General features: G+C 42.4%; 1 protein-coding gene across 4 annotated transcripts in view; it reads left to right on the forward strand.

Moving 5' to 3' along the window:
• Positions 1-346: 346 nt before the first annotated feature.
• The window catches only part of LOC119652917 (rho GTPase-activating protein 100F), a 120,590-nt gene continuing 95,548 nt past the window's right edge, over positions 347-25,388 (forward strand). For 2 of the 4 annotated variants that reach the window (XM_038057299.1, XM_038057303.1), the window contains exons 1-2: positions 347-557; positions 18,815-19,043. In XM_038057299.1, coding sequence (XP_037913227.1) covers positions 18,960-19,043 — 84 coding nt within the window. In that variant the 5' untranslated portion in view covers positions 347-557; positions 18,815-18,959. Of the gene's footprint in view, positions 832-18,729; positions 19,044-25,388 lie in introns of those variants that run through there. The other 2 variants (XM_038057300.1, XM_038057302.1) reach the window with 2 other exon arrangements.

A 25,388-nucleotide genomic window follows, 5' to 3' on the forward strand; every position in this document is an offset into this window, starting at 1 on the left:
GGGGTGGAAGGGAGGCCCGGTCAACGGTCATCCTTGAGGTGGGGCGTGAATTCGGTGATAAGAAAAGCGGAGAGCCTTTTGGATGTTCTACGGGAAAGCATTGGAAAGTTCAGTGTATTCTCGGCAATACAAATGGGGGCTGGAAGCCTTAGGGTAGGATGTATACGAGCTCGCGTATCGAACGTGGACGCCCGCGCACTGAGTTTGCTGCCCCCACACTGCTCGCCCTCAAATCGCATAACTAAATGGCGAAAACGGAGGAGATAAGGTTTGTACCTACTTTCCCACGAGAGGAAACTCTTCCAACTTGCCTTTCGCCTGTAATCGATTGTTAACAACGCGACGACGACGACGATGTTGGAGCTTTTTTTAAAAAATCAAATTGTCGAGTATTTTCTTTGAGAAAAAGTGATTTTGGTTTTCCTTTAGAAAAAGCGTAGAAATTAGTGTCTGCGGAGTTACGAGTTTCGCAAATTGATCCGAAAATCTCGATGAAAACGTAGCAAGCTCCAGCATTAGGCGCAGCCATTTCGGAATATACACAGAGGAAGGAAAATGTGAGAAGAACGAAAAAATTACAGGAAATTAGTTTTTGAATCGGTGCGAAGGAATTTTTCCCGTGAGACATGAAAAGCGTTCAGTGTGCGTGGTTTGTGAGTGGAGAAGGACAATTTCCTCGAATTTAGAATGGCAAAGTGAACGGGGTCGATTGCCGTGGGTCCGAGGAAAATTGACGATGATTCCATTGATGCTAAGATACTATGGTGCACATAACATCTTCCAAGTGATTTCGGTTTATCTTAATTTTCAAGAAAGTTGCCTTTGCGAGAAGTGAGACTGAATTTTGTGTGTGAGAGATGTGCATTCCTTCACATCGAACTTCCGAGCGAGTCCTCGCATCGAATTCAACGGCTGAGAGCTATTTCTGTTGGCAGCACCAGGCATCGGAACCCATTTCCTGAAATCACCCAAATGAAGAAGGGAAATTGAGATCCAAGCTTGGCAGGAATCCTTAGGAAGGAAACTTTAGGTATTCTTGGCTTGAACTTTTTTCTTTGCTTCGGTAATAAAGTAGCCAGGAGCAATTTTATCGATCGATAAAGAAAAATACGAATTCCTACGATGATAGTACACGTGTATTTGTACGATTGTGATGTCATAAATTTCACGCATGTGTATTGGCTGGGGAAGAGGATTATCACCCTAGTGGCGATATAGTAGTTCGCTAGGGCTACGTAGTTGGTGCCTCTGATAGTACAAAAGTTCACACACAGGCGGGTGGACTGATAAGGCTTCCAGTAAGACGGAGGCGGGGGACCGACGGCCGGCCCATCATGGGGTAGGGCGCCAGGAAGCAAACGGGAGCAGCCGACTATCGAGAGTTGTAGAACTGGAAAGCGCTCTTGAATGCAGTGAGATTTTTCTTAATAGTACTACTGAGTAAAATTTTATTAAAATGTTGTTGCATCTCCTTGAATGCAAAGTATTCTAGAACTTATTGCCCTCTACAGTGTTATTGTTCCTGCGAAGGAGCTTAAGATGCGAAAGAATCTTATGAAACCCATTATGAATGGGCGAGAAGGGGGCGTAATGGGGTGGGGTTGGTAAATATGAGTGCATAGTTGGAGAGCTGCCGAACGAAATGAGGGGTAGTGGGCTAAGCACATTATCTAGGGTCAAAATTCTTATTGCCTTGGGTCAGGATCTACGAGCATCTACTAGCCTTTAAAATTGGTGCATGTGGAATCGGACTCAATGGGGGATTAAGCTTGCAATTTGGTTTCGTTATCCATTGAATTAATAGAAGATTTTCCTATTCCATTTTCAAGCAAATAAAGTTGGCATTATCCGGAAAATGGGATTATTCAGTTCTCGGGAACTTCTTTTTTTCGAATATTGCCCTCACGATTGTCATAATTGTAAGCACATTTTTTAATTGAAATTGCATCTTGAATCCATTCACAAATTAGGACATATGATAGGGGATAGCACGCTTTGAACTATTTTTAATTACAAAGATATGGTGAGGCTTTGCTTTTTCACTGGAACATCAAAGGAGATCAAAGGAGATATACGTCTGCAGGCGTTTTTGCGTAGTTTCATGAGAGCTAAGGTAGAACATTATAGCAACTACACAATTCGTGGTTCCACTGGACTGGCTGCTCTGTAGATACCCTTTCCCAAACTGAAATAACTTTTTTAAGCATAATCTTGAAGGCATGTTCCGGATTAAGATTTTGATAATTATTGGGATTGCATAGTGCTATTTTTAATTTACAGGGAGTAGTTCTGCTCAATTTTTCCTTTTAGCCTTTCTTTGTTTTGGTGTTTGGCAGAGCCCTTTGATAGACATTTACTATTTATCGTATGGCTAACTCTCATCGGGAACCTGATTGCAGCATTCCATGAACTAGATACCTAATCAATTTTTTTATTCAAATCTTCTATTTTAAATAATATTATTTACATTATTAATAAAACATGCGTCTTCCACGATCTTCTCATTACTATTTTACCTTCTTGTTAGATGATGTACCTGAATCGCTGTTTGAAAACGAAGAAGACAAGGTATTTCTCCATGTTGGTGTATTCGCAGCTCGAAACTCGACCATTCGGTTTTTTGTTTTGTAAGAGAGAAGAAGAATACTATATGTATAACTCGCATCGTTCAACATGATATTTGAAGTTGTTAGACCCCTATTCCATGGTTAATACATTATTGCGCTTCGAAGCAGCACTTATTATCTGTACGGGGCAACGTTGGGTTTCGTTAACAGGAAACCTTAGCCCCCATCCATCATCAACAACGGCGCAACAACTGGTATCCGGTCCTAGCCTGCCTAAAGCTCAGCATCCACGCACAGTTCGGTCAGTCAGTTACGCCTGAATAGTCCGCATTTGACCGGCGGGATAGGACCCTCTGGCCTATCAGTTTGGAGTCTTTAAGTCGAATAAAAAATGATTTCTTGTTTGTTAAGGGTGTGAACGAGAATTTTATGGGCATTTTTATCGCTAGTGAATGTTTTTGTTAAATGCTTACACGCAAAAGTACAATATATGAATTTCTCGTCTTAAGGCCGTCCATGTCCAAAGTTGAAGTAATGATATTGCGGCTTGCCAGTACGCGGACTCTTCCGGCGTAACCGACAGGCCGAACTGAACGTGGATTGTGGGCTTTAGTAAGGAGTTTTGCGCCGAGATCCCCATATTCGATCACCTTAAAAACTGTCTAGCGTCCTGGCCTCAGCTGAGGCAGGGTCTGCCACGTCTTACTTTTCTAACAAAGATATTGCCTTTATAGACGTAGTGGGTTGGATCATTCTCACCCCCATTGCAACATGTTAAGCCGAATTTTATCAACAACAAGACAATCGTGGCTAGGGAATCGTTCATGGCTAAGAATTCTTCGAGGGATTGTTTTACTAAAAATCGAAGTCTCCGAGGAATACTTGAGGGCTGCAAGATCATTGTTTTGTATAGTAAGAGCTTTGGGCCTATGGAGGGGGTTTCGAATGAAACAGCTTTTGCAGGCTGAAATAGGTTGTTGACTGCAAACAACTATGCGTGGTTTTCATCATCGTAGCTGTTAACAGTTGTGATTTGCGACTTTAGAAGCCATACGGGACGCCTATGGTGCTTCTCCAAAACTTGTGCCCCCTCTTTAATTGAAATGTATAAACGCGCATATATGGGCGCAAGCGACGCCAGCATAGAGCAAATGCGGTCGGTAGTCTTTGTGGTCGGCTTTATGTGCCTCAGATTTATCTGCAGATTTTAGCCAGGATTGACCTGGATTTCCCTCCCGAGGTTACAGCAGGGGTATCTTCTTGCATATAGTGTTTGTTCTATTATCAAGAGGGAGGGAGAACAGTGATATTTGGGAGAAGACTTTCGTTACAGAAAACTTTCAGATAGAAGTTATTTACAATCGCAGCCTTTTTACCAACTTTTGTATCAATAGGAATAACATTCTTTGGGAAAAGTGCATGTGGCAGATAGTAAGTAACCGATTTTGATAAGAATTTGCTTCCACAAAATTTGAAACTGATCGAAACAGATCATGCAAATCTTAGAAAAGTGGAATAATCGCCTCATGCAGTATTATCTGCGACTAAATATGAATAAAACAGAGTTTTTGACGACCAATCCTAGTAATATAGGCAATCATTGTAAGAGACTTGCTGACAATTGAGTGATTTTCAATCGGTACTATAAGCTAACTGCTCCATATAATTGCTTGACGCAGTGGCACAACACGTTATGATTATGCCCCGAATGAGGACACCTTTGGTCGATATGGGATTGTCCCATCAAGAAGAAATTGTGGAAAATGATGTCTTGGTGGTTGGGTTGTTTGAGAACAATGGCGAAAGTGATCTAGAGGGCCCGATTCCGGGAAGAATGTGTAATTACTAATTTGGATTGGGCGATGTTCGAAAGCCAACTTAGTTCGCCGAAGTCGACTTAGAGGAGAAAGCGATTGAAAAAAACCTGAAGAAGTTCGGAAAATAGGCTAGGCCCCTCCGCAAATACTGACATATTTTGTACGCCTTTGTGCGAGCTTGGCTCGGGAATATGGGGAGGGAGCGTCCCTGCGAATACTCCAGTATCTCATGTGTAGTTAACCCACATTTTACGTGTTCTTTCACCGACGTGTGAGATTACACCGGAATCTGAAATACAAGCAAGGAAATATCTTGCGAACCTATTAGAAAATACACGTCAAGCTAAAGTGAAAATAAAAAAATACCGGCTCAACTATGCCCAAGGAGTCTGACTGCCGCAATCGAGAAGGAAGGTTCACGACGGTCTTTGGGGTTCCCACCCTTCCTTGGTATCCTAGGGCCTAGAAAATGGGGGATGCCCATTCGTTTGCGGAAGTTAGGGACGGAAATGAGTAGAAATATAATAGAATAATATAATAAATTTAATATATTCAATTCAATATTGGCACCGTCGGATCGCGGGTGTTGTGCAATCTGTGGTTCCGGGACTACACGGGATCAAATTGTAATTAATTTAAGAACTTCGCTGCGGAAACTCCGAAAAAGACCTGCGATGCTGTCGATTGGTTTCGAACTTCTGCTTTTTTTTTCCCCTTTAAGTCAATTCCAATGTTTGCAAAAGTTTTTATCAATGATTGTGTGCCGGAACGATCAACTTGGGTGTCGAACGAACGCAAGTGTGGATCATGGCGGACATGATATCGAAAACCAATTTTCGCTGTCAAAAATTGTTTTTCGTGCGTTCGACACGCAAGCTGTTCGTTTTATAGTACAATTGATATTTATTACTTATAATTCCAACCGCTATGAAATTCCCTAAATAAATTTCGGGACACATTCTCTGTTGTTCCTCTACAATGGTCACCGAAGCAAACATTTTTTCAATTTTGATTGTTTTCTTGATTTTGTTTTCCTTTGGTCTAAGGAACTAACTCGCTTTTAATTAATAAACTTCATTTGACTCGTCACTCAATTATAAATTTATTTAACCTCTGTTTGCATTTTTGTTCGAATTAGAATGAATTTTCGGTATCGGGAAATTTAAAAGGTCTAGGGGTTTTGTGATTAAAATTTGAATAAACAATTAATATGATCATTTATTATTTAATATGTAAAATACTTTAATGTCCTGTTATAAGCAGTGAACTTCCCTGACAAAATACAGTCTTCCAGAAAGCCGAGCCCCTTGAGGGGCAGGGCAGTTTCTTCCATTAGCTTCCTCTACTTTGCGCTTTATCTTTTTGTATAGAAAGTCAAATACACGAAAGAGTGGAAAAGATATGCTAAAAGAGATGTGTTCATGTTTTCTGCAAAGCAAAGTATCATTAATATTCATTCAAGATACCAAAGAAAAGGTCCTAATAACCGCTTTATGAAAACTTATTTTCATTAAATTCCCTTTTAAGTTCATTGTTTTAATTCTGGATTAATGCCGGCGAAACGATCAAGTCAAGAGCAATTTTTTGACTAATGTTGTTCGCCTGTATAAAAAAAAACCAATTAAATTGGAAAGTTTGGTGACAGTTCTACTTTTGATACTATTATAGAATCACAGCGAGTTAAAATTATATTTCAAATGGTTTGATTTAAACATTGAATGAGGGAACTAGTGAGGCGGAACGATATACCGAAAAGTAATGCATTAACACTATTTTGAAGTGAAGATACCGCAAAAGGACCATATACCCTTTTGCCTCTGAAGTTCCACTTTGACGTTATCGCATTGAAAGTTTGCGATAAACTCTATACCATTTGATGGTGTGACAAAAATTTTACAATTAGCGGCACATCAGTAAAATTTTGTTAATTCATTTAAATGTAAGAGGTTTGATTTTTCAACAGGGTAGGGTATACAGAATAGTGAGCAGACCGTACTTACAAGCACCCAGCCTCCTATAGGTCCATTGTTTGTCCTCTACAGCATCAATTCAGACAATTACCACTCAGCAGTTATCATAGGTCCTTCGCCTAAAGACAGAGAACGTGTAGATTCTTTATTTTAAAGGTAATTATAAAAACGTTGCACACCTACATACATTTGCCGCTCCCTATATTGAAAAGCTCCCTATATTGAATACAATGAACCAATTTCCTAAGCTCGATTTTTGTAAGGTAATTGTTTAACGACAAGACAAAGAGGGAAAGAGGGGAAATCTGATTTCCGACAGAATGGGCATATTGGAGCGATGAGTTGAGTACTTAGATGAGCTACTGAACAACCAGACCATCGGCGAGTTTGAGGCCCCGCCAACTGAAGACGACGGACAAATACTGCCACCACCAAGTATAGAAGAAACAGTCCGCGCAATTTATCGGCTAAAAGTCGCCAGGAGCCGATGGAATTACAGCCGAACTGGTAAAATATGGAGGCGACCAGTCACACCAAGTGGGTCATTACTGATGCTCATGGTATGGAACAGCGAATCAATGCCTGACGATTGGGAAATATCACACAGTGCAACAATTATAGAGGTATCACGTAGCTGGGTATCATCTTTAAGATATTCTCCGCCATCTTGCTAGGTTGGAAAGCCCCATACGCCGTCAGGCAAATCAGCCTCACTCCAGGCAAATCAGCAACAGATCAGATTTTCTCTCTGCGGCAAGCGAAGGAAAAACTGTTGGAATATGGACATGAGTTGCACCATCTCTTTATCGATTTTAAAGCCGCCTATGATAGCATAGCCAGGGTAAAACTGTACACGGTCATGAGAGAATTCGGTATCCCAACGAAACTGATAAGACTGACTAGGCTGACCCTGACCAATGTGCGAGGCCAGATAAAAGCAGCAGGATCACTCTTAAGACCATTCGACATCAACAACGGTCTACCATGCGTCGTCTTTAACCTGGCCCTCGAGAAAGTGATCCGTGATGCTGAGGTAAATGCAAGAGGTACGATCCTTTTTAAGTCCACCTAACTACTGGCCTATGCTGATGATATCGACATCATGGGAAGAACCACCCGAGACGTACAAGCTGCCTTCATACAGATCGAGCAGGCAGCGCGAGATCTTGGGCTGCACATCAATGAAGGCAAAACAAAGTATATGGTGGCAACGTCAGCACCGAAAACCAACCAATCGACAACATCAAACCGCACTGGTCAAACGGGAAGAATAAGGATAGGAGAATAAAACTTTGAGACCGTTGATAATTTCTCCTATCTAGGGTCGAAAATCACAACCGATAACAGCTACGATGATGAAATCCGCGCACGGTTGTTGTCAGCCAACAGAGCCTATTTCAGCTTATAAAAACTGTTCCGCTCGAAATGTCTCACCATAATGTCAAAGCTCTTACTGTACAAGACTATGATCTTGCCAGTCCTCATGTATTCCTCGGAGACTTGGGTTCTTAGCAAGAAGAATTGCGAACTCTTGGCCGGGTTCGAGAGAAAAATCTTCCGAAGAATTTTTGGTCCCCTACATGAGGATGGACGGTTCCGTAGCCTCGAAATCTATGAGCGATACCATGACCATCAAGTTGTGGATAAAATCCGGCTCAATAGGTTACGGTGGGCGGGTCACTTAATCCGAATGGATGAGGATGATCCCACTCGGAAAGTCTATAAGGGCAATATCTATGGTAGAAAAAGAAGACGAGGCAGACCCTGCCTAAGATGGAGCGATGGCGTAGGTCAGGACGCCAGACAGCTTTTAGGGATATCGAATTGGTGGACCTCGGCGCAAAACCGGGATGTCTAGAGTTCCTTATTAAGGCAGGCCTAGACCGGATATCGGTTGTTGCGCCGTTGATGATGAATTGTTTAACGAGTAATGTCATGCGAGCAGGTTTGACGAGAATGAGAGGGGAGGAGGGTGTTTCTCGAGTCCATAGTTTTGTTTAAAGTGGGGACATACAACGAAATTAGCTAATGTGATAAAAAGAAGCCTGTATAATTTTTACCTGGAGCACAGATTTTCTTTTTATGGCCCCCTTTCTTGGAAAATCTACAAGTGATCTTCGTTTTTGAAGTAAATAAGAATGCCAATCCAGCGGGTTCAGATTTTTTCAGTAAACTTTTCGCTTGTCTCATGGAATTCAGAATATTCTATTTGTTTGTGTGAACATTTTCTAGGTCACCCCTCAGAAGAGTATTGACTGTGGATGCTATAATGATCCTCCATCCATGACTGACACGTTGCTTAAGACTATGATGTCTGGAACAACAAACTATATCTGGTCAATGGACAACGACCTTTTGTAGTTGTTATATTTTTCATGTGCTGAGCGGTCAATAAAAGCCTCTCCCTAGGAACCAGTGGAATACTATACATCAAATCGTTGATACAAACCAAAATGTAAGAGTCAAATGGAGTCAGGTCTAGACATTTTATTGGCCAGGGGATTGACCATCGCAACTTATCCAATGCTTTGGATAGTTTATCTCCATTCTTTTTCGCAATCTCCGATGTATTGATCTGAATAGCCCTCATGGTTGGAGAGCTCATCAGGATCAATGGGATGTTGTGAAAATGGTAGATCCATATTGTTTAAAGAGCATTACACACACTTTTCACCGCTTAAACGAAGGTTAAATTAGCACTAAACTCTTTTTCGTTGTTTGAAGTCAGATGACGTATTGAGGACAGTCAGGTCCATCTTCATGAATACTCACAACCAATTAACCTACTCCTTACGATAATTTATTGAAAAGAAATTATCGTTACCATTACCATTCCGATCACAAAACATGAACATGTTTACTCTCATGTGTGACAACCAAACGTATGTGTATTATTGGGGACGGGCAGGCATAGTACCCCACTATAGTCCTCCGTTTTCAACCTAATACTTGCAGACTATCAACCAAGAGAAAAATCGTAACCACATGTCGATAGTTACGAAAAGAATCATCATTCACATAAAGGCAACTGTCCCCCAGTTCCCTTACTATCGGGAACGCCACGTCACCTTTCAGTCCATAGTCGACAAGGTGTATATTTCACAGGCCCATGGAAGGCTGTCTTGTGAGAACCAAGACCTGGAACACGATTTAAACGAAGCGTAAGAGAGTTCCCAGCACATGGACGCATCATTAGAGACATCCAAGAGGATTTCCTTGTGAAGTCCACAGTTAAATTGCAAAATAATATTAAACACACACTCTAGAAAGACCATACTTTAATTGTATGCTACTCAGGAATAGATAGGGAACTCTATTTCATAAGGTGTAATGGGAATGAAGCAAAGGGATACGTGAGGAAAGGCGTGTAACCGGTAACCGGTCGCTTTTTAAGTTTGAAATAATAAAAACTTGTTGTTTCTTTTTCGTTGGTGTGAATATTTATTCTTGCAAATACCGATATTTCGGGAACCACTGGTTCCCTTCATCAGTGCTAACAAGTTTTCAGTCGGACTCCTTTTAAGGTTTTGCGTAAAACAAAACCTCCTTAAAATCGGTTTACTGTCTGTCTGTCTGTCCATCACACGCATTTTTAGCGGAGACTGTAGCTGCGATTGACACCGAAGGTGGGAACTGTGAACGCTCACTCATACAGTAAGTTACATGCTATCACGTAGAATTTAAGGGAGGGTCGCCATACATGCAAAAGGAGGGTGTAAATTTCTTTGTCATCGAATATAGTCGAATATAGTCAGGGGTATCAAATGAAAGGTCTCGGTTAGTATTTCCGAAGCTCGTCTTAGTTCCGACATTTGTTGAAAACATGGGGAGCGCGGGGGTCGAAAGTGATCATTTATTTAATGGAGCCATTCTCAGAAACTGCCTAACCGAAAAATCTGAAAAAAACCAAGAGGCTGCAACTATATGGTGCCTAGGCTCCGAAATACCTTCCATACCGATATCCCTTCAAATAATGTTAATAACAGTATATATTACTAATGTTAATAATAGTTATATTACTATAATTTTAGCAATTCGTTGGAGAACATCCCTTAAGTTCATCCTAGCAGCAATTTAGGCTATAATGTATAGCTTGATCCTACCAAGTTTGGTGGAAATCACACTATTACTAACAAAGTTATAATAGGTGAAAGTTGTCACTTCCTTGGAAATTCAATATTTTGAATGTCAATATCACCCGAGAATGGATACTCCCACAAAATATATGCGTATATTACGGGACAAATTCACACTCAAATGTCTTTATAAAGGAAATACACAAAACCTTTGACCTGAAGCGCCCAGCTTCCGGTTTTCCGACTTGTTTTTCAATGAGTGTAGATGTTGTAGAAGGCCAGAAGGACCACAGTGATTGATCATAGTGAACTCGAATAGTCATTCTAGGTAATGGTATCATGTATGAAGTCTGCAAGTCTCTAATGACTGCAGAAGTGTTGAATGATTTAACGATCATCCGAGTGGATTATTGTCAACTACGGGGTAGGGCTGTTAAACCTCTCTCGGTCGGAGGACACGTCCGTTTTCGAATCTGATCGCAAGCCGAGAGACTCCAGATATGCATTGGCCAGTTGTCGGCGCGCGCGAGGTCCGAATAAATTCTAAATGGATGCATGGCTGAAGGGAAAAAGGGGCCTTGGTGTGAGCCCGAAACTAATTTGAGTAGAGGAGGTGCCCTCGAGTGCTACTCGCAAATTGTGAGCAGAATGATACCCGTAAGTTTTCGTGTGTTTTCTCCTATTGTGGGGCGCTGCGCGCTTTTTGGACGTTAGTAGAAAATGGGCCTTTTACGAATGACGACGGAGGGTTCGTATCTTTTTAGTTTGCTGAAACAAAGAATTCGTTCTATTCTTTGAACGTTGTTCCGAAAACCATCCCGTCTTGCAAGGTCTGGAATGTTGTTCATAGACCAAGGAAGATTGGTAGCATTAGGTCGGGTCAAGGTACTTGTGGGTTGCAGATGAGTGTTTCTGTCCTGTTTCTGTCGAGGAGCTTAGCTAGCTTAGTGAAAATCAATGACTCGAACTGCGCACCTTGTATTAACGTCAGAGCGAGCGGTGAACTGAAAACACAGATTCATTCCGAATACAGGGCGTTCGCGATGGTCGTAGCTCGCTGGTCTGGTAGAGGAATTGCGAGTGGTTACCTAGCATATGGGTTGATTGTAGATAGATAATATTGTATGTACGCGTGGCGGAATTGGCTTGCTGGAGCATTGAAGTTTCAGAGGCCGTGGCGTTTGTGTCGTTGCCCTTGGAGTGTTGGCACGGTTGTCATGGTCGAAATGAGCATATTGAGGCTCTCACGCTGCGATGAGTTAGGTGACAAGGTGCGTCAAAAGGTAGAGTCTAACCTTTCGAGGCGAGTTGCCGTATATGATAGAGTGTCTGTAAATGTTCAAACGCTGGAATGTCGGTACAAACTCTGGCGATATTTGCAAGTCGAAGAGGTAGGCAAAGTGACAAACCATTTTCTCAGATTAATTTCCAGATCGTTGAGAACTCGAACATCTGTTTGTCGCTGAGAGGGCCGTGTTAGGATCTTGTCAAATGTCTTGACTTCTTGAGTCGCATTGATGGTAGCTGATTGTACATTTGCGATGATACACTGCCGAGAGCTGTTCTCATTGCAGGCTCAAGTTGAGCATCATGGACTACGTACTCAACGCGACAATCGTCTTGGCGTTGGCTGCATGCAAGGCGAGAGCCTGGCGTCGAAGTCCTCTTCTTAATAATTGTCATTGGAACCAATGAAATTGTGGTGCCTGCGTCAAATGGAACTGATGGAAGTATTTTAGCCGTGTGTTTGTGGGTGTTTTTTTTTGCGGGAATTGAGGGCTTTATCCCTGGTTGTTGATGCTTGGGGAGTATGCCGCCCTGCTGGTTCTTAGGCTGCTAGCCGTTAGTCTGATAATACCTAATAGGATAGTCCTTTTTAAGATTTTGTGTAAAACAAAAACTTATTAAAATCGGTTTTTTGTCTGTCTTTCTTTTTTTAATGATGTGGAAATCTCCAAAAGACACTGGTCTGGACACACCAGCGTGTGGGAGTTTTACCCACTAAAACCACCTTTGACTCCCTTCCTGCCACACGGAACCACCAAAAGGTATTACATCACAAGGTGGAGTCAGCTCGCTCTAGCTTAGTCATCTTTCTTCTATACGCGGCGCGCCTATCGCAGTTGAATAGATGCGATCATGCAGTTGACCGCATCGTAATTCTCTTGATGTGCTTCCATTTTCAGCACCAGATTTTCTGGTACCAGCACCTCTCCTAGAGTCTCTTCTAGATTCCTCCTTTCTTCCATAAATCTCGGACAGTGGAAGAATGTATGTTCTGGTTCCTCTGGGACTTCATCGCAATTTGGACAGTCGGGTGAGGTCTAAAATTTAAACCTGTGTAGGTATTGGCGATATCCTCCGTGTCCCGTGAGAAACTGGGTGAGATTGTAATTAATCTCACCGTGTCGCCTCTCCAACCACTCCTTAATGGCAGGAATGAACCTGTGAGTCCAGCGACCCTTTCCAGAGCGTTCTCACTGCTCTTGAAATCTATTTATGGATCTCTCCCTTCCAGCGTTCTTCGTCTACAATGAGGGAGAGATTGGTTTCGCATTGCATATGTTCGCCATCTCAACCTCCAAGATGTCAATGGGCACCATTCCAGAGATGACGAATGCTGCATCATCTGAGGCAATCCTGCAGGCTGATCATACCCTCAGGGCTGCCCTCCTGTAGACTGCACTCAGTTTGTTAGTATTTCCTGATATTCGCAACGCCTCTCTCCAAACTGGGGTCGCATAGGGCATGATTGAGGTTGCCACGGGGCTATAAGCAACCTAGAGGTATATCGTGGCCCTTCCACGTTCGGCATCATCCTTGCCAGGGCTATACTTGCAGTGGATGATTTGTCGCAAACATACTGAACTTGTTGCCTGTAACTGAGCTTCCTGTCTATCACCACCCCCAAATATTTGATGGTCGGTTTGGAAGTGGTGATATGATTCCCGATCCTAATACCGCCTGTAATTTTTCTTCCGGCGCTTAGTGATGAGGACCGCTTCTGTCTCTTTCTCCGCAAGTGTCAGACCAGAGCTATCTAGCCAACTTTTAACAGCAATTGATGAGGACCGCTTCTGTTTTTTCTTCCGCAAGTGTCAGACCAGAGCTCTCTAGCCAACTTTTAACAGCACTGATTGCCTCGCTTGAGTATAACTCAGCATCTTCGAGATGCTTTGCGACAACGAAAAGCGCGATGTCGTCTGCGTAACTCACCACCGTGGCTTCCCTCGGAACGTTGTACGTGATGTTCCATAGTAGTGGGCCTAAAACGAACCTCCTTTCAGTTAAATAACTATCGACGATAGTAGTGAGATAGGCGGGAATACCAACCTTCGCTAGGAATTTGGGTATTAGATTCCAATTGACCGAATGGAATGCATTTTTCACGTCCAAGGTTACTACCACACAATATTTGTTGGTACTACCCTTTCCGTAAATTGCATCTTCGGCCCAGCCAGTAACCAATTTGATGGCACGAATTGTTGGTGTGGCTTTACGGAACCCATACTGCCGATCTGAAACGCCGCCTTGGCTTTCAACAACCGGGAATAATCTATTATAGACTACCCGCTCTAACATTTTCCCTACAGTGTCCAAAAGACATATGGGTCTGTATGAGGATGGTTCACCTGGAGGTTTACCAGACTTAGGCAGAAGTACCAATTTCTGCCGTTTCCATGCCGCTGGAAATGTCCCCTTGGACATGCATGCTTCGAACAAGTCAGTGAACATGTCCGGTCTGGATTTCACTGCAAGCTTACGGGCCTTATTCGGTACTCCGTACAGGGCCGGCGCTTTATTGTCTCCTATTCTACCGCAGATCTTCAGCAGCTCGTCTCTGGTGACTGGAGGAATTGCCGTCTCATTCAGAGGTGGTTAGAATGTGTCGGTGAACTCCTCGCACTGGGGGAGTAATTCCGGGATGATTTTCAGCAAGAGGGTAGGACACGTGATCTGCGGAGATGAAACGTCCCATCACGATTCTATAAGCACTGCCCCACGAGTTTACGTACGCTTCTGAGAAGAACTCCGTAAAGAGTTTCTCCTTGCTCCGTTGGATTTTGCGGGCTACCTTATAACCGCACTCTTTTTGCCCCTGATCGACTCTACCAACTGCTCTCTGAGCCGCTCTTCTGGCCGATCGAAAGCCGGCCAGTTCACCATTCCACCAGTAGTTTCGTATTCTACTGGGGAATGAGCACCTCCTAGGTAGGGACGCGTCACATATCCTTGGCGATGCATTGGGTCACATGAACGGCTTTTTCTGTAGAGCCGCCTACTTTATCACGACAGCGCAGGGCTGGCAAAGGTCAGGTCTACAACTGAACCTGACCCCCCTTTTTGAAAATTGTTTATAACAACTTCCTTAGCCAAAACAATGCCTATCTGCGCAAAAGCTTCTAATAAACTGCGCCCCCTGGCATTTGGTGCTCTGCTACGTTGAAATCACCAGCAATCACTCCCTTTGCGTCGAGAACAAGATTATCCAGCTTGGTGGGGCGTAGCAGCTATATACATATGCACCACTTATTTTTGCTCACATAAAGCCACTGGCTGCCTAACTTGCAGAACATTGTATGGCCTGTCGACGCAAGCCCATATCGCCGCTCCATCAGTCGAATCTGGGACCCACATGCCACCGTGATGGTTTCAATATGGTTCACATATGATGGCAATTTCCATCTCTGATTCGAACGTTGTCTGCTCAACTAAATCCTGAGCAACCCTGCAATGATTGAGGTTTATTCGAATAAACAAAAGACATACAGCCCATCCAATCCCTACTTTTCCGGTAGCCAACAACTTCTGGGCTGCTTCCGCTGGTACTTGTATACTGCCATAGGATTTTCGTAAACCCACAACAGATTCCTCGGCAAGTTCTCCCAACTTGAATTGATTCTTCAGAGCAGTACAAATTTCTGCTTTCGATGTCATTTCATAGAGATCCATACATTGTATGCAGATCTTCTCTTTTTGGAGACGCACTGCGGCATTCTTCCCAAGTGAGATTCTGACTTGAGTGCGAAAGTAATCAGTTTTGCCTAAGCTAGATCTTTTCAGCCCGAACAAGAGGTCCTCTTTCTCTTTGCGCTCAAAGTTTTTAGGGATTAGCTTTGACCTTTCTGAGTAAGGTTATACTTCGCTTGAACACCTGCTTCTTCTGATTCAAATCACTTGTAGTATTAAATGCCAAGGTAGTGAAGTTGTCCACCATTGAGGCACTGCGGTCGAGGGATATCCACGACCGGGTGCCGCCTGCTCATTCCCAAAAGCCGTCGGTATTGGGGTTTCGAGCCTCTACAAAGTAAGTTTCTTCCTTCTCTCGTCTTCCATGGTGGTTTGATGTTGTAGGTATCCTTCCCATAGCCATTTTGGTCCGCTCACCAGAGATGAGCAAACACTACACATCAATAGGTATGCCCTATTGACCAACTGTGGTGGCGCCTGATGGGAGATCTGGGAACTCCTCCCAGGCTATCTGTCCGTCTGTCATGCCGTCCGTCACACGTATTTTTCATGGAGACGGTTATAGCTATTGATACCAAATTGGGTGGAAAGGTGGGAATTGTGAACGCTCACGCATACAGTGAGTTATATTCTCTTTCGTCGAATTTAAGGGGGGGGGGGGGGTTCCCCAGACATGCAAAAGGTGGTTGTAAAATTTTTTTCCACTAAATATACCCTTGTGGGGTATGAAATGAATTAGTACTTTCCGAAGGTGGTCTTAGTTTTGGCATTTGTTGGAAAGGTGGGGAATGCGGGGGATTGAAAATGATCATTTCTGTATTGGGCCCATTCCTTTTAAATAGAGTTAATAATAGTATAATACTATAATTTGCAGTAATTGGCTGCAATACCCACCATTTTGCAATAATATAGACGAAAACATAGAGCATAATCCCACCAAGTTTGGTGGAAATCGCACTACTACTAGCAAAGTTATAATAGTTCAAATTTGTCGCTTCTTTGCAAATTCAAGACTATGACTCTCATATAATATATGCATATACTCTCATATAATATATGCATATATTACGTGCTACTTACTAATGGGGCAAATGAACACTCAAATGCCTTTATATATGAAATATACAAAACCTTTCATACCTGTAGTGCCCAGCTTCCGGTTTCCCGACTGGTTTTCGATTGCATGTTGTCGGTCTAGAGCATTATGATAGGGTGCCTCACAAGTGGGATCTGTTGAAGATGAACTCACCTGTTAACGAGGAGGTCTTGAGAACCTCCTGCGATGGTGTGCAGCTGCCTGAGGAGCTGTGAGGCCCTGTGAAGCTGTCCTTCGGCTGAGTCTCCAAGGCGATCAAGGATCAAGTGTCGCTGCCTTAAAATGACTGGTGTCGGGTTTAGTAGACTATCGGTCATTTTCTAAATGTGTTGGAGTCGAAGGCCGAGACAACTAAGTCGTATTTGCTTTGGTCTGTCTCCGTCGGTACGTATTAGATGGCCATTTAACGTCAAACTCATCTTTTGAAACGACAGCCTAGCGTCTTCTAGGGGGGTTCCGGGAATACAGACTCAGAGACCACGTCCTATCTCTTTGCTGATCGAAGATTGGAGTCCAGAAACCAATCGCGTCTGAAGAATAAATGCGCCTGAGGTTCGAATAAGCCTTAACCGGGCACATTGCCAGCCACGAAGAAGGATCTTGGTGTGAGCTGGTGCTTTCTGCGTGAAACTGATTTGAGTGTCCCACATTCACTTCTATTTTTGAATTGATTCCTAAGTTTTTCTGAATTTCTCAGCATTATTTCTTAGTATCTAATGAAACGTGCAATTAACACTCGCTTTCATTAACTTTTGATGATGTCGGGAAAATGAAATTGCAAAATATTGTTAATGATCTCAATCAAATGAGAAGCAACGAGTAAAGGACTTCTTGTTGAGGCTAGTGGCAGTGAAAATGAAAATGTAAAGAAAATTTAAAAAAAAAAATGGTCGGGTAAAAACAAAATTGATGTTTGGACTTAAAATTTATTATGCCGTGCATTCGCCACTTGTCATTGTTGATCTGCATATTCGTCAATTGGGAATTTAGGGCAACGCTTTCAATTTTTCGCCCCCAGGAGCCTACTTGAAATAAAGAAAAGTTCCGTTTGTTTCCGAATGCTTTCATTGGTTTTATCTGGGGGACTTTCTTCATCATTTCTAGAATATTAAACGTTCCTAATATACCCCTTTCTCGACTTTCTATGTAATTGACAACTATTAACGGCTGGACTTTGCACTGTCTGACATAAACTTGCAAAATCTACATCAACTTCAAAGAAAAAGGCGGTGGAACTTTTAACTACCATTTCTAGGGAAGACTCAGTGGGAGTTCAACCTAACAACTGCCATTGTTTTCCGAAACACCTCCTCGTAAAGGGTATTGAATTTCTTTCGCTCATAATTCATCAAGGTCTGTACCAGCCACCCTAGAATAAGTTGAAGGATTTCGAGCTGAAAATACCTCCAACAATTTAGTATAATTCAATTCTCAATGAATGTAGGCTGGCTTGATCCTACGCCTGGGATAAAACTCCACGCTCTCGCCGGCGTTATGCAATACGCACATCAATACCCCCACGCTATTCTGAAATGTCGCCGGGGCAATTATAATTCGCCGGAACGAATGTGTGGGATACCACGAATCGCATTCAGGTTTGACCATCAAATAATTAACCGGTTATAGATCCAGAAAAATCTCGGTATTCTGTTTTTGAAGACAGAATAAAAGATCAATAGTGGGGACAGGAGCGGGCTGGAGGAGCGGAGACGAAAAAAGAATTTTCAGAAAAGAATTTCTATCCTGCTGTTGCCCCAATTAAAATGCATTTATGCCAAGCATAAAAATTCCGCTATATGGCAAATAATTCCAGCCCAAGGACTCAAATAGGGGGTAGCAGGGGATGAAAGCGAGTCATGGGCTGGATGAGGAAAAAATAAAAGAGACGAGGCCGGCGAGGAAGGAAAGAATGAGGCCAAATTCCCACGCCAATTGAATATGCTTGAAAAATCACCATCTTACGGTGGCATCGTTCTACCCCGGAAGGGATGAAAGCTCCCGCGCGCAGTTCTCCCCATTTCAGTCTACATACAGAATGCCGAAGATCTCCGACGGTGGGACTCGACAACTATGAGATGTATATGGACCAATGAACCTTTCCGTTATTATGACGTCACATTCACAATGAATTTTCTACTTGATATCTAGGGGGTGGGGAAAAGCAGTGAGATGCTATGCATGGTGTTGCCGTTCTGACTCAAGGGTAGTTGCAGCCGTTGAATTCGCTATTAACGGACAATTTCGCCAAAACTCTTCAATAGTTCGGTTACATTATTTTGGTTTTGAAGTTGCCCTCAATGCCTTTTTCTTTCGTCAGAATTGTTTCGCGGGCTGAAAGTAAATAAATGTGCTTGAATGTGTCGTAAAATCGATGAGAGAAGGACTTGCATTAGGCAGGCCATAGCGCCTAGTACGGAGCGTAGCGAAAGGGCCAAATCTATAACGAATAAGATTGCATACTAATGCAGTGGAGGAAGTTTACACGATTGAAAGCAGCTACTGGACATTCGCGTACGCGAAGGATGCTTTGTTGCGGACGAAGAAAGGTAAGTTTCTTTACATACATATTTGATCAAATATTAGATTTCTTCGCATTTTTGATTTTTAGGCTGCCCCAATTCCAAATATAATCCAGTTTTATTATTGTGAAAGCCTATTAAGGTTTTACCTAACCAAAAGTACCAGATTTTCTCGAAGATTTAAAAATAATAATGTCGCAGGACGTTTCAGTGTTCATAATAACGAACGAATTTAGGTTGTGATTTCATTTGAGATTATCGTCACTTTTGAAATTGATCTAATGCTTGTTGTTTTGTGCTCCGGATAGGTAGAACTCAGTATCAAAAGTTATTATAAACGCAGTCCTCTAAATCTTTCTGGAACTATTGAGTCCTTTTCGTACATAATAATAATCCTTTTGATATTGAGGTTGCTAATGATAATGATGAAATCACTCCTTCTTCACGTCGGAGAAAGATGGACCTATTTTAATCGTTTCGTAGAGGTATATGGAGTCGAATGGCTCTTAACTGATCAAGCTTGCGCTTCCTAGTGAATAGTACTGTGGTGGCCTTGGATCGAGTGATGCGCATGTTAACATATAAGGAATGTAAGGGGTTACTTGTTAGAACGTTAGTTTTAATCGTTTTTGCCCGCTATAAGAATTATACCTGGATGCTTCTGTGAATTGTTTAATTCTGCTCGCCTCCATGCCTTGATATATATCTTAAGGTTATGCTGCCCTCTAACACCCTTAGGGGTGATTGTCCTATCCTTGGCTATCGCCTTGTATAGCCTGGGTGCTTCTGTGGATTGTTTAATTCCCTCATAGAATTTTCTAAAGTTATTTTGCTTTGCTTCTCTGATCGCGTTGCTCTAGGTCGTCAGTTCGTTTTTGCCAGTTCCCCGTTTGTTTTACCCGGATGACGAGCTTTTGACCCTCTCTCTTCATTCTGGCCATCTTCCTGTTCCACTAGGGCTTGGCTGGACAGCTGGCCTTATATGCGCCAGAAACGACTCGATTGAAGCCTTCCAATACTGGCTCAAGTTTCACTCACTTCTAGATGAGCTGCTCAGGTGTCTTATATATTTATTTACTATGCTTCAGAGTTGGCCTCAATGGCGTGTCTTATTATTCTGTCATCCGGCATAAAGAGTTTATGTAACGCCTTGTAATTCCTGACTGGCCCATTCACAATAGTATTCTCTAGGGTAATGACTAGTCTCTCTTGCCTGGTGCGACTAATTGCGTTGGTGTTCAGGTGTGGTCTCCTGGGAAGTAGCTTAAGTGCTCCGATTGGCTCTTCAGTTCTGTTGTCACCTTCCAATAGAACTTGGACAGGCAGGAACTCTGAAAGACATGCATACTTTAAATTGGATTTAAGGAAGATGCAAGCTCCTGTTTTATCACAAGAGGAATCCCAAATTACCTATATGCTTCTTCGTTGCAGAACACGAATCTGCTTCTGATGTTTCCCTTGGAAATCGCTCATGCAATTACAGTATGGTTGTTTACATGGGCTATCTTGGTATTGGCTCCATTACTGCGTAATGATTTTTTCAATGTCGCCCACGAATCTAGAATTGATGTGGCATTTATGGCTTTTAATTGCATCCATGGATTTCTCAGAGAGAAAGTGATCCGTAATGATGAGGTAAATGCAAGAGGTGCGATCCTTTTTAAGTCCACCCAACTACTGGCCTATGCTGACGATATCGACATTATGGGAAGAACTACCCGAAACGTACAAACTGCCTTCATCCAGATCGAGCAGGCGGCGCGAGACCGACCAACAACATCAAACCGCACTGGTCAAACACGAAGAATAAGGATAGGAGAATACAACTTTGAGACCGTTGATAATTTCTCCTATCTAGGGTCGAAAATCACAACCGATAACAGCTACGATGATGAAATCCGCGCACGGTTTTTGTCAGCCAACAGAGCCTATTTCAGCTTACAAAAACTGTTCCGCTCGAAACGTCTCACCATAAGGTCAAAGCTCTTACTGTACAAGACAATGATCTTGCCAGTCCTCATGTATTCCTCGGAAACTTGGGTTCTTAGCAAGAACAATTGCGAGCTTTTGGCACGTTCGAGAGAAAAATCCTCCGAAGAATTTTTGGCCCCCTACATGAGGATGGACGATTCCGTAGCCCACATAACAACGAAATCTATGAGCGATACCATGACCGTCTGTGGGCAAAATCCGGCTCAATAGGTTACGGTGGGCGGGTCACTTAATCCGAATGGATGAGGATGATCCCACCCGGAAAGTCTATAAGGGCAATATCTATGGTAGAAAAAGAAGACGAGGCAGACCCTGCCTAAGGTGGAGCGATGGCGTAGGTCAGGACGCCAGACAGCTTTTAGGGATATCAAATTCGTGGACCTCGGCGCAAAACCGGGATGTCTGTAGTTCCTTATTAAGGCAGGCCTAGACCGGATACCGATGATGATGATGGATCTGTCATCCACCCCGATTATGAGGAATTTACCTTTGCCTTTCACTTTGGTTCTGGAACCTCTCTACAATCGTGTATAAATCTTCGATTTTAACGATTAAATATTCTGATGGTTATTCCGTATTCTTCACTTCGGCCTTGGTAAAGTAGGCTGCCACACATTGTGTAAGGTACTGTATTATCTGAAGCCCATGCAAATTTGATGTGGTTCTAAGCCATTCTGCCGTGTTCTCCGTCACGTAGTGTACTAGTATAAGACTTGGTGGAAACCGTAGGCCGGTGAAGACCAGCACTACACTCTACTCCTTAGGCATCTGGCGGATATTAATGTCGTTAATGATTTTCAGTTAGATGCCCTTCACTAGTGGAAGTGCGACTTTCCGACTCGAAGAAAAAAAGACAATTGTAATCATTTTAGACAAGAACGCGCCACTTGGTGCATACATTATTTCGTTTAGTATTTTCTTTTGTTTTCCTAAGCCCATCTCCGTGATTCTCATATTCTCCCTTCAACTTTGCTAAGTTCCCCTCGTTCGTTTCGGATCGTGGCGTAGCCTTCTCTTAAAGCCGCTAAGTAATATGGGAGCAATGCATGGGGTATTATCATTAGTGTTACCCGAAAGTTTCAAGCTTCAATCAATTTATATCTACGTCGCGTCATCGGGGTATTCGGGCCTGAGAAATAGGAAATGAAGAACTTCCTAGGGCGTAACACTTCTACCAATGTGTCTAGGGTTACCAGGCATTAGGAAGGGGCTACAACTCCATTGCGGATTATACATACTATATATAGAAACTACTATCCTAGAATGGCTCATAAGTGGGTCACTCTGGAGCTAAGTGGAACAAAACGTGAAGGTGTAGTTGACAACTATATATTTTGTCCATTGCAACTTTATAAACAGCACTTCAAGGTGTTATAGCTTCGTTTGCTCTTTTGTATGATATTTTCAAGTCTAGTATGACAATCCCGGTAATCTTTCTCAAACTACCGGTTTTTCCGTTTACATTTTACCATTTAACAAGGAGAGATTGCCACTGTGGATGCAGAGCAAGTTTATCTGCCAAACCGCCCCTTATAAAGAAGGTACTCTGATATGTCTGGTCGTCATTAAGTTTAACTATCTACTTTGGAAAGTGGTCTCACATTCAACGCTGGCGAGTGCGATGTTCTGGTTCGCAAAGGTAGGATTTAGGGGGTATCACGCGCCCTCCCCACTGGAATGTCCACCCCACCACGCGAATTTGAAGCATTCGAAGTATCTCAAGATTCAACTTGTTCTTATTTTCTCATTGTTTTTGCTGACAAACCAATAATAAGAGTCGATATACCTCCATATGCTTCCTTTATCTTTTCTGAGCCACGATATATTGTATATCGCTAAGATCAACTCGTTCTCCTCCTGTGAAATAATCTCATCTAGGTCCTTGTATTTGGTTGTTCTCTCCTGCTTTCAGGTTTTAACCTCAGCTTGTTCCCTCAATATCCTTCCCGTCTTATTGCAGAAACTACCCGCTGGCTTTTCACTGGATTTATTTAATTGCAGAATCAGATGTTTCTTGGAAATAATAACTATTTCCAAGTGGATAATCCTTTTATTCTTTTCCTAGTTGAGGTCATAATCAGAAACTATTGTTTTTCTTTTCCTTAATATAGGATAGCCCTAGATAGCGTGCTTCCTCTATCCCCAGAAATATTCTGTTGGAGGTAAACAGGGTGTTCATTTGCGAAGATTCTCCCAACTTTGGTTAACGTATTTTCAGGGGTCAGAATGGCTTTCCCGAGGAAACAGAAACTGTGAGTATTGCAATTTCAGCCCTTGTACAAACGAAATATTCGTATATCAGCAAACACCATCTGTCTGGTCGACGCTGGAAGGATGACTAGTGGGAAATAAATGTGTCTTTAATGTAGATACTCTTATTTAGTTTTCGAAATATTTCCTTCCAAAACATATGAAGCGGATTGGAAAAAATTAATCTGTACAAATTATCAGAAGGATCATACATATGTTTGTTTTGTGTATATTCTTCGATATTCCCTTTTTGTTCATATCATACTGTTGGGCTGAAATGAAAGTTGCGCCCTAGAACCCACAATTAACTTTGAAATTTTATTAAAAGAATATTGTTATCTCTGTCCGAGATGATTCCCAGGGCCATATTCCCAATACATCTCTAGTACTTTCTTCATTGATAATATCTAGTCAATCGTTGATTTTTCACATTGGAATCTTCCTTGATATTCACGAACAATATGTATTTTTTAAAAAGAATTCGAGCCAAGTTCTCATCTGCTCCTGCTTCATAAGATTGCTTGATTCGTTCCTGTTAATTTGGTTCTGGGTTGGAATCCTGCCGTTGTTCTTTTCACTAAGATGTACGGACATTTTAAATGTCTGTTAAAGTTAATTATTCAATTCGCAGATCTCGTCTTTTATCTGCTTGCACTGGACAAAATGCGGCCCATGGCTCAGAACCTCCTCAAGGGAGGATACAAATCAGCCGAAGGAGAACCACTGATTCCCTTTGCATTGACGCAGAAGGTGGACATTGTGACGCGTTGGGGGTTTGACACGGCATTGCGAAATGCTAAAAGTCCCGTCATGATTGATGAAGTGGATTTGCTCCTCGAAAATAGATATTTGGTAATGTCTTCCAGAAAGGGGTGTATGAATCCTAAAGCAAGAAGAAAGTGCATAAAGAAGTGCGCTTTCTCGCCAGCTTAGGTGAGAAGAAGTCATAAAAGAGAGAAAATAAAATCATAAAAGTGGTTTAGGTTCGGTAAAGCCTCGTGTGGGAAGTCAGCTTTCCAAAGACAGTGCCACTTTTCATGCAGAGAATTCATCGAATTTGTCTTTTTCTAGTGATAGTATATCATGCTAGCGACAAAGGATGGGCAGGAAAACCCTTGAGCGATATCTCGTCAATCAGGGAAGCCAGAGTAACTATCATATTTAATTGAGGATTTATCCAAAAGCTTCGCCTCACGAAGCGTTCCTTTACAATTGGAGAATGTTTTCTGTAAATTTTGCAACGAGTAAACATGTCCTAGTTTTGTGTGGTTCAAATAGAAAAAAGTAGAAATCGTTGTTATTTTTTTTCATCAACGTCAACGGCGCAAAAATCGGTATCCGGTCTAGGCCTGCCTTAATATGGAATTCCAGACATCCCGGTTTTGCGCCCAAGTCCACTAATTCGATATCCCTAAAAGCTGTCTGGCATCCTGGCCTACGCCATCGTTCCATCTCAGGCAGGGTCTGCCTCGTCTTCTTTTTCTATCATAGATATGGCCCTTATAGACTTTTCCGGTGGAATTATCCTCATTGCCTACCGCAACCTCTTGAGCCAGATTTTATCCACAACCTGACGGTCATGGTATTGCTCATAAATTTTGTCGTTATCTAGGCTACAGAATAATCCATCCCCATATAGGGGGCCAAAAATTCTTCGGAGGATTCATCTCTCGAATGCGGCCGAGAGTTCGGAATTTTTCTTGAAAAGAACACAAGTCTCCGAGGAATACATGAGGAGATCATAGTCTAGTACGGTAAGAGCTTTGACCTTATGGTGAGACGTTTCGAGCGGAACAGTTTTTGTAAGCTGAAATAGGCTCTGTGGGCTGTTAACAACTGTGAGTGGGTTTCATCATCCTAGCTGTTATCGGTTGTGATTTTCGATTCTAGATAGAAGAAATTATCAACGATCTCAAAGTTGAAGTCTAATATCTTCATTGTTGTTGGTTGGTTGGTTTTCAGTGCTGACCTTGCCACCATATATGTTGTCTTGCCTTCATTGATGTGCAGCCCAAGATCTCGCACTGCCTGCTCGATCTGGATGAAGGCAGTTTGTACGTCTCGGGTCGTTCTTCCCATGGTGTCAATATCGTTAACATAGACCAGCAGTTGAGTAGACTTAAAGAGGAT

This window comes from Hermetia illucens, chromosome 3, assembly GCF_905115235.1.
Source record: "Hermetia illucens chromosome 3, iHerIll2.2.curated.20191125, whole genome shotgun sequence".
Lineage (NCBI taxonomy): Eukaryota > Metazoa > Arthropoda > Insecta > Diptera > Stratiomyidae > Hermetia > Hermetia illucens.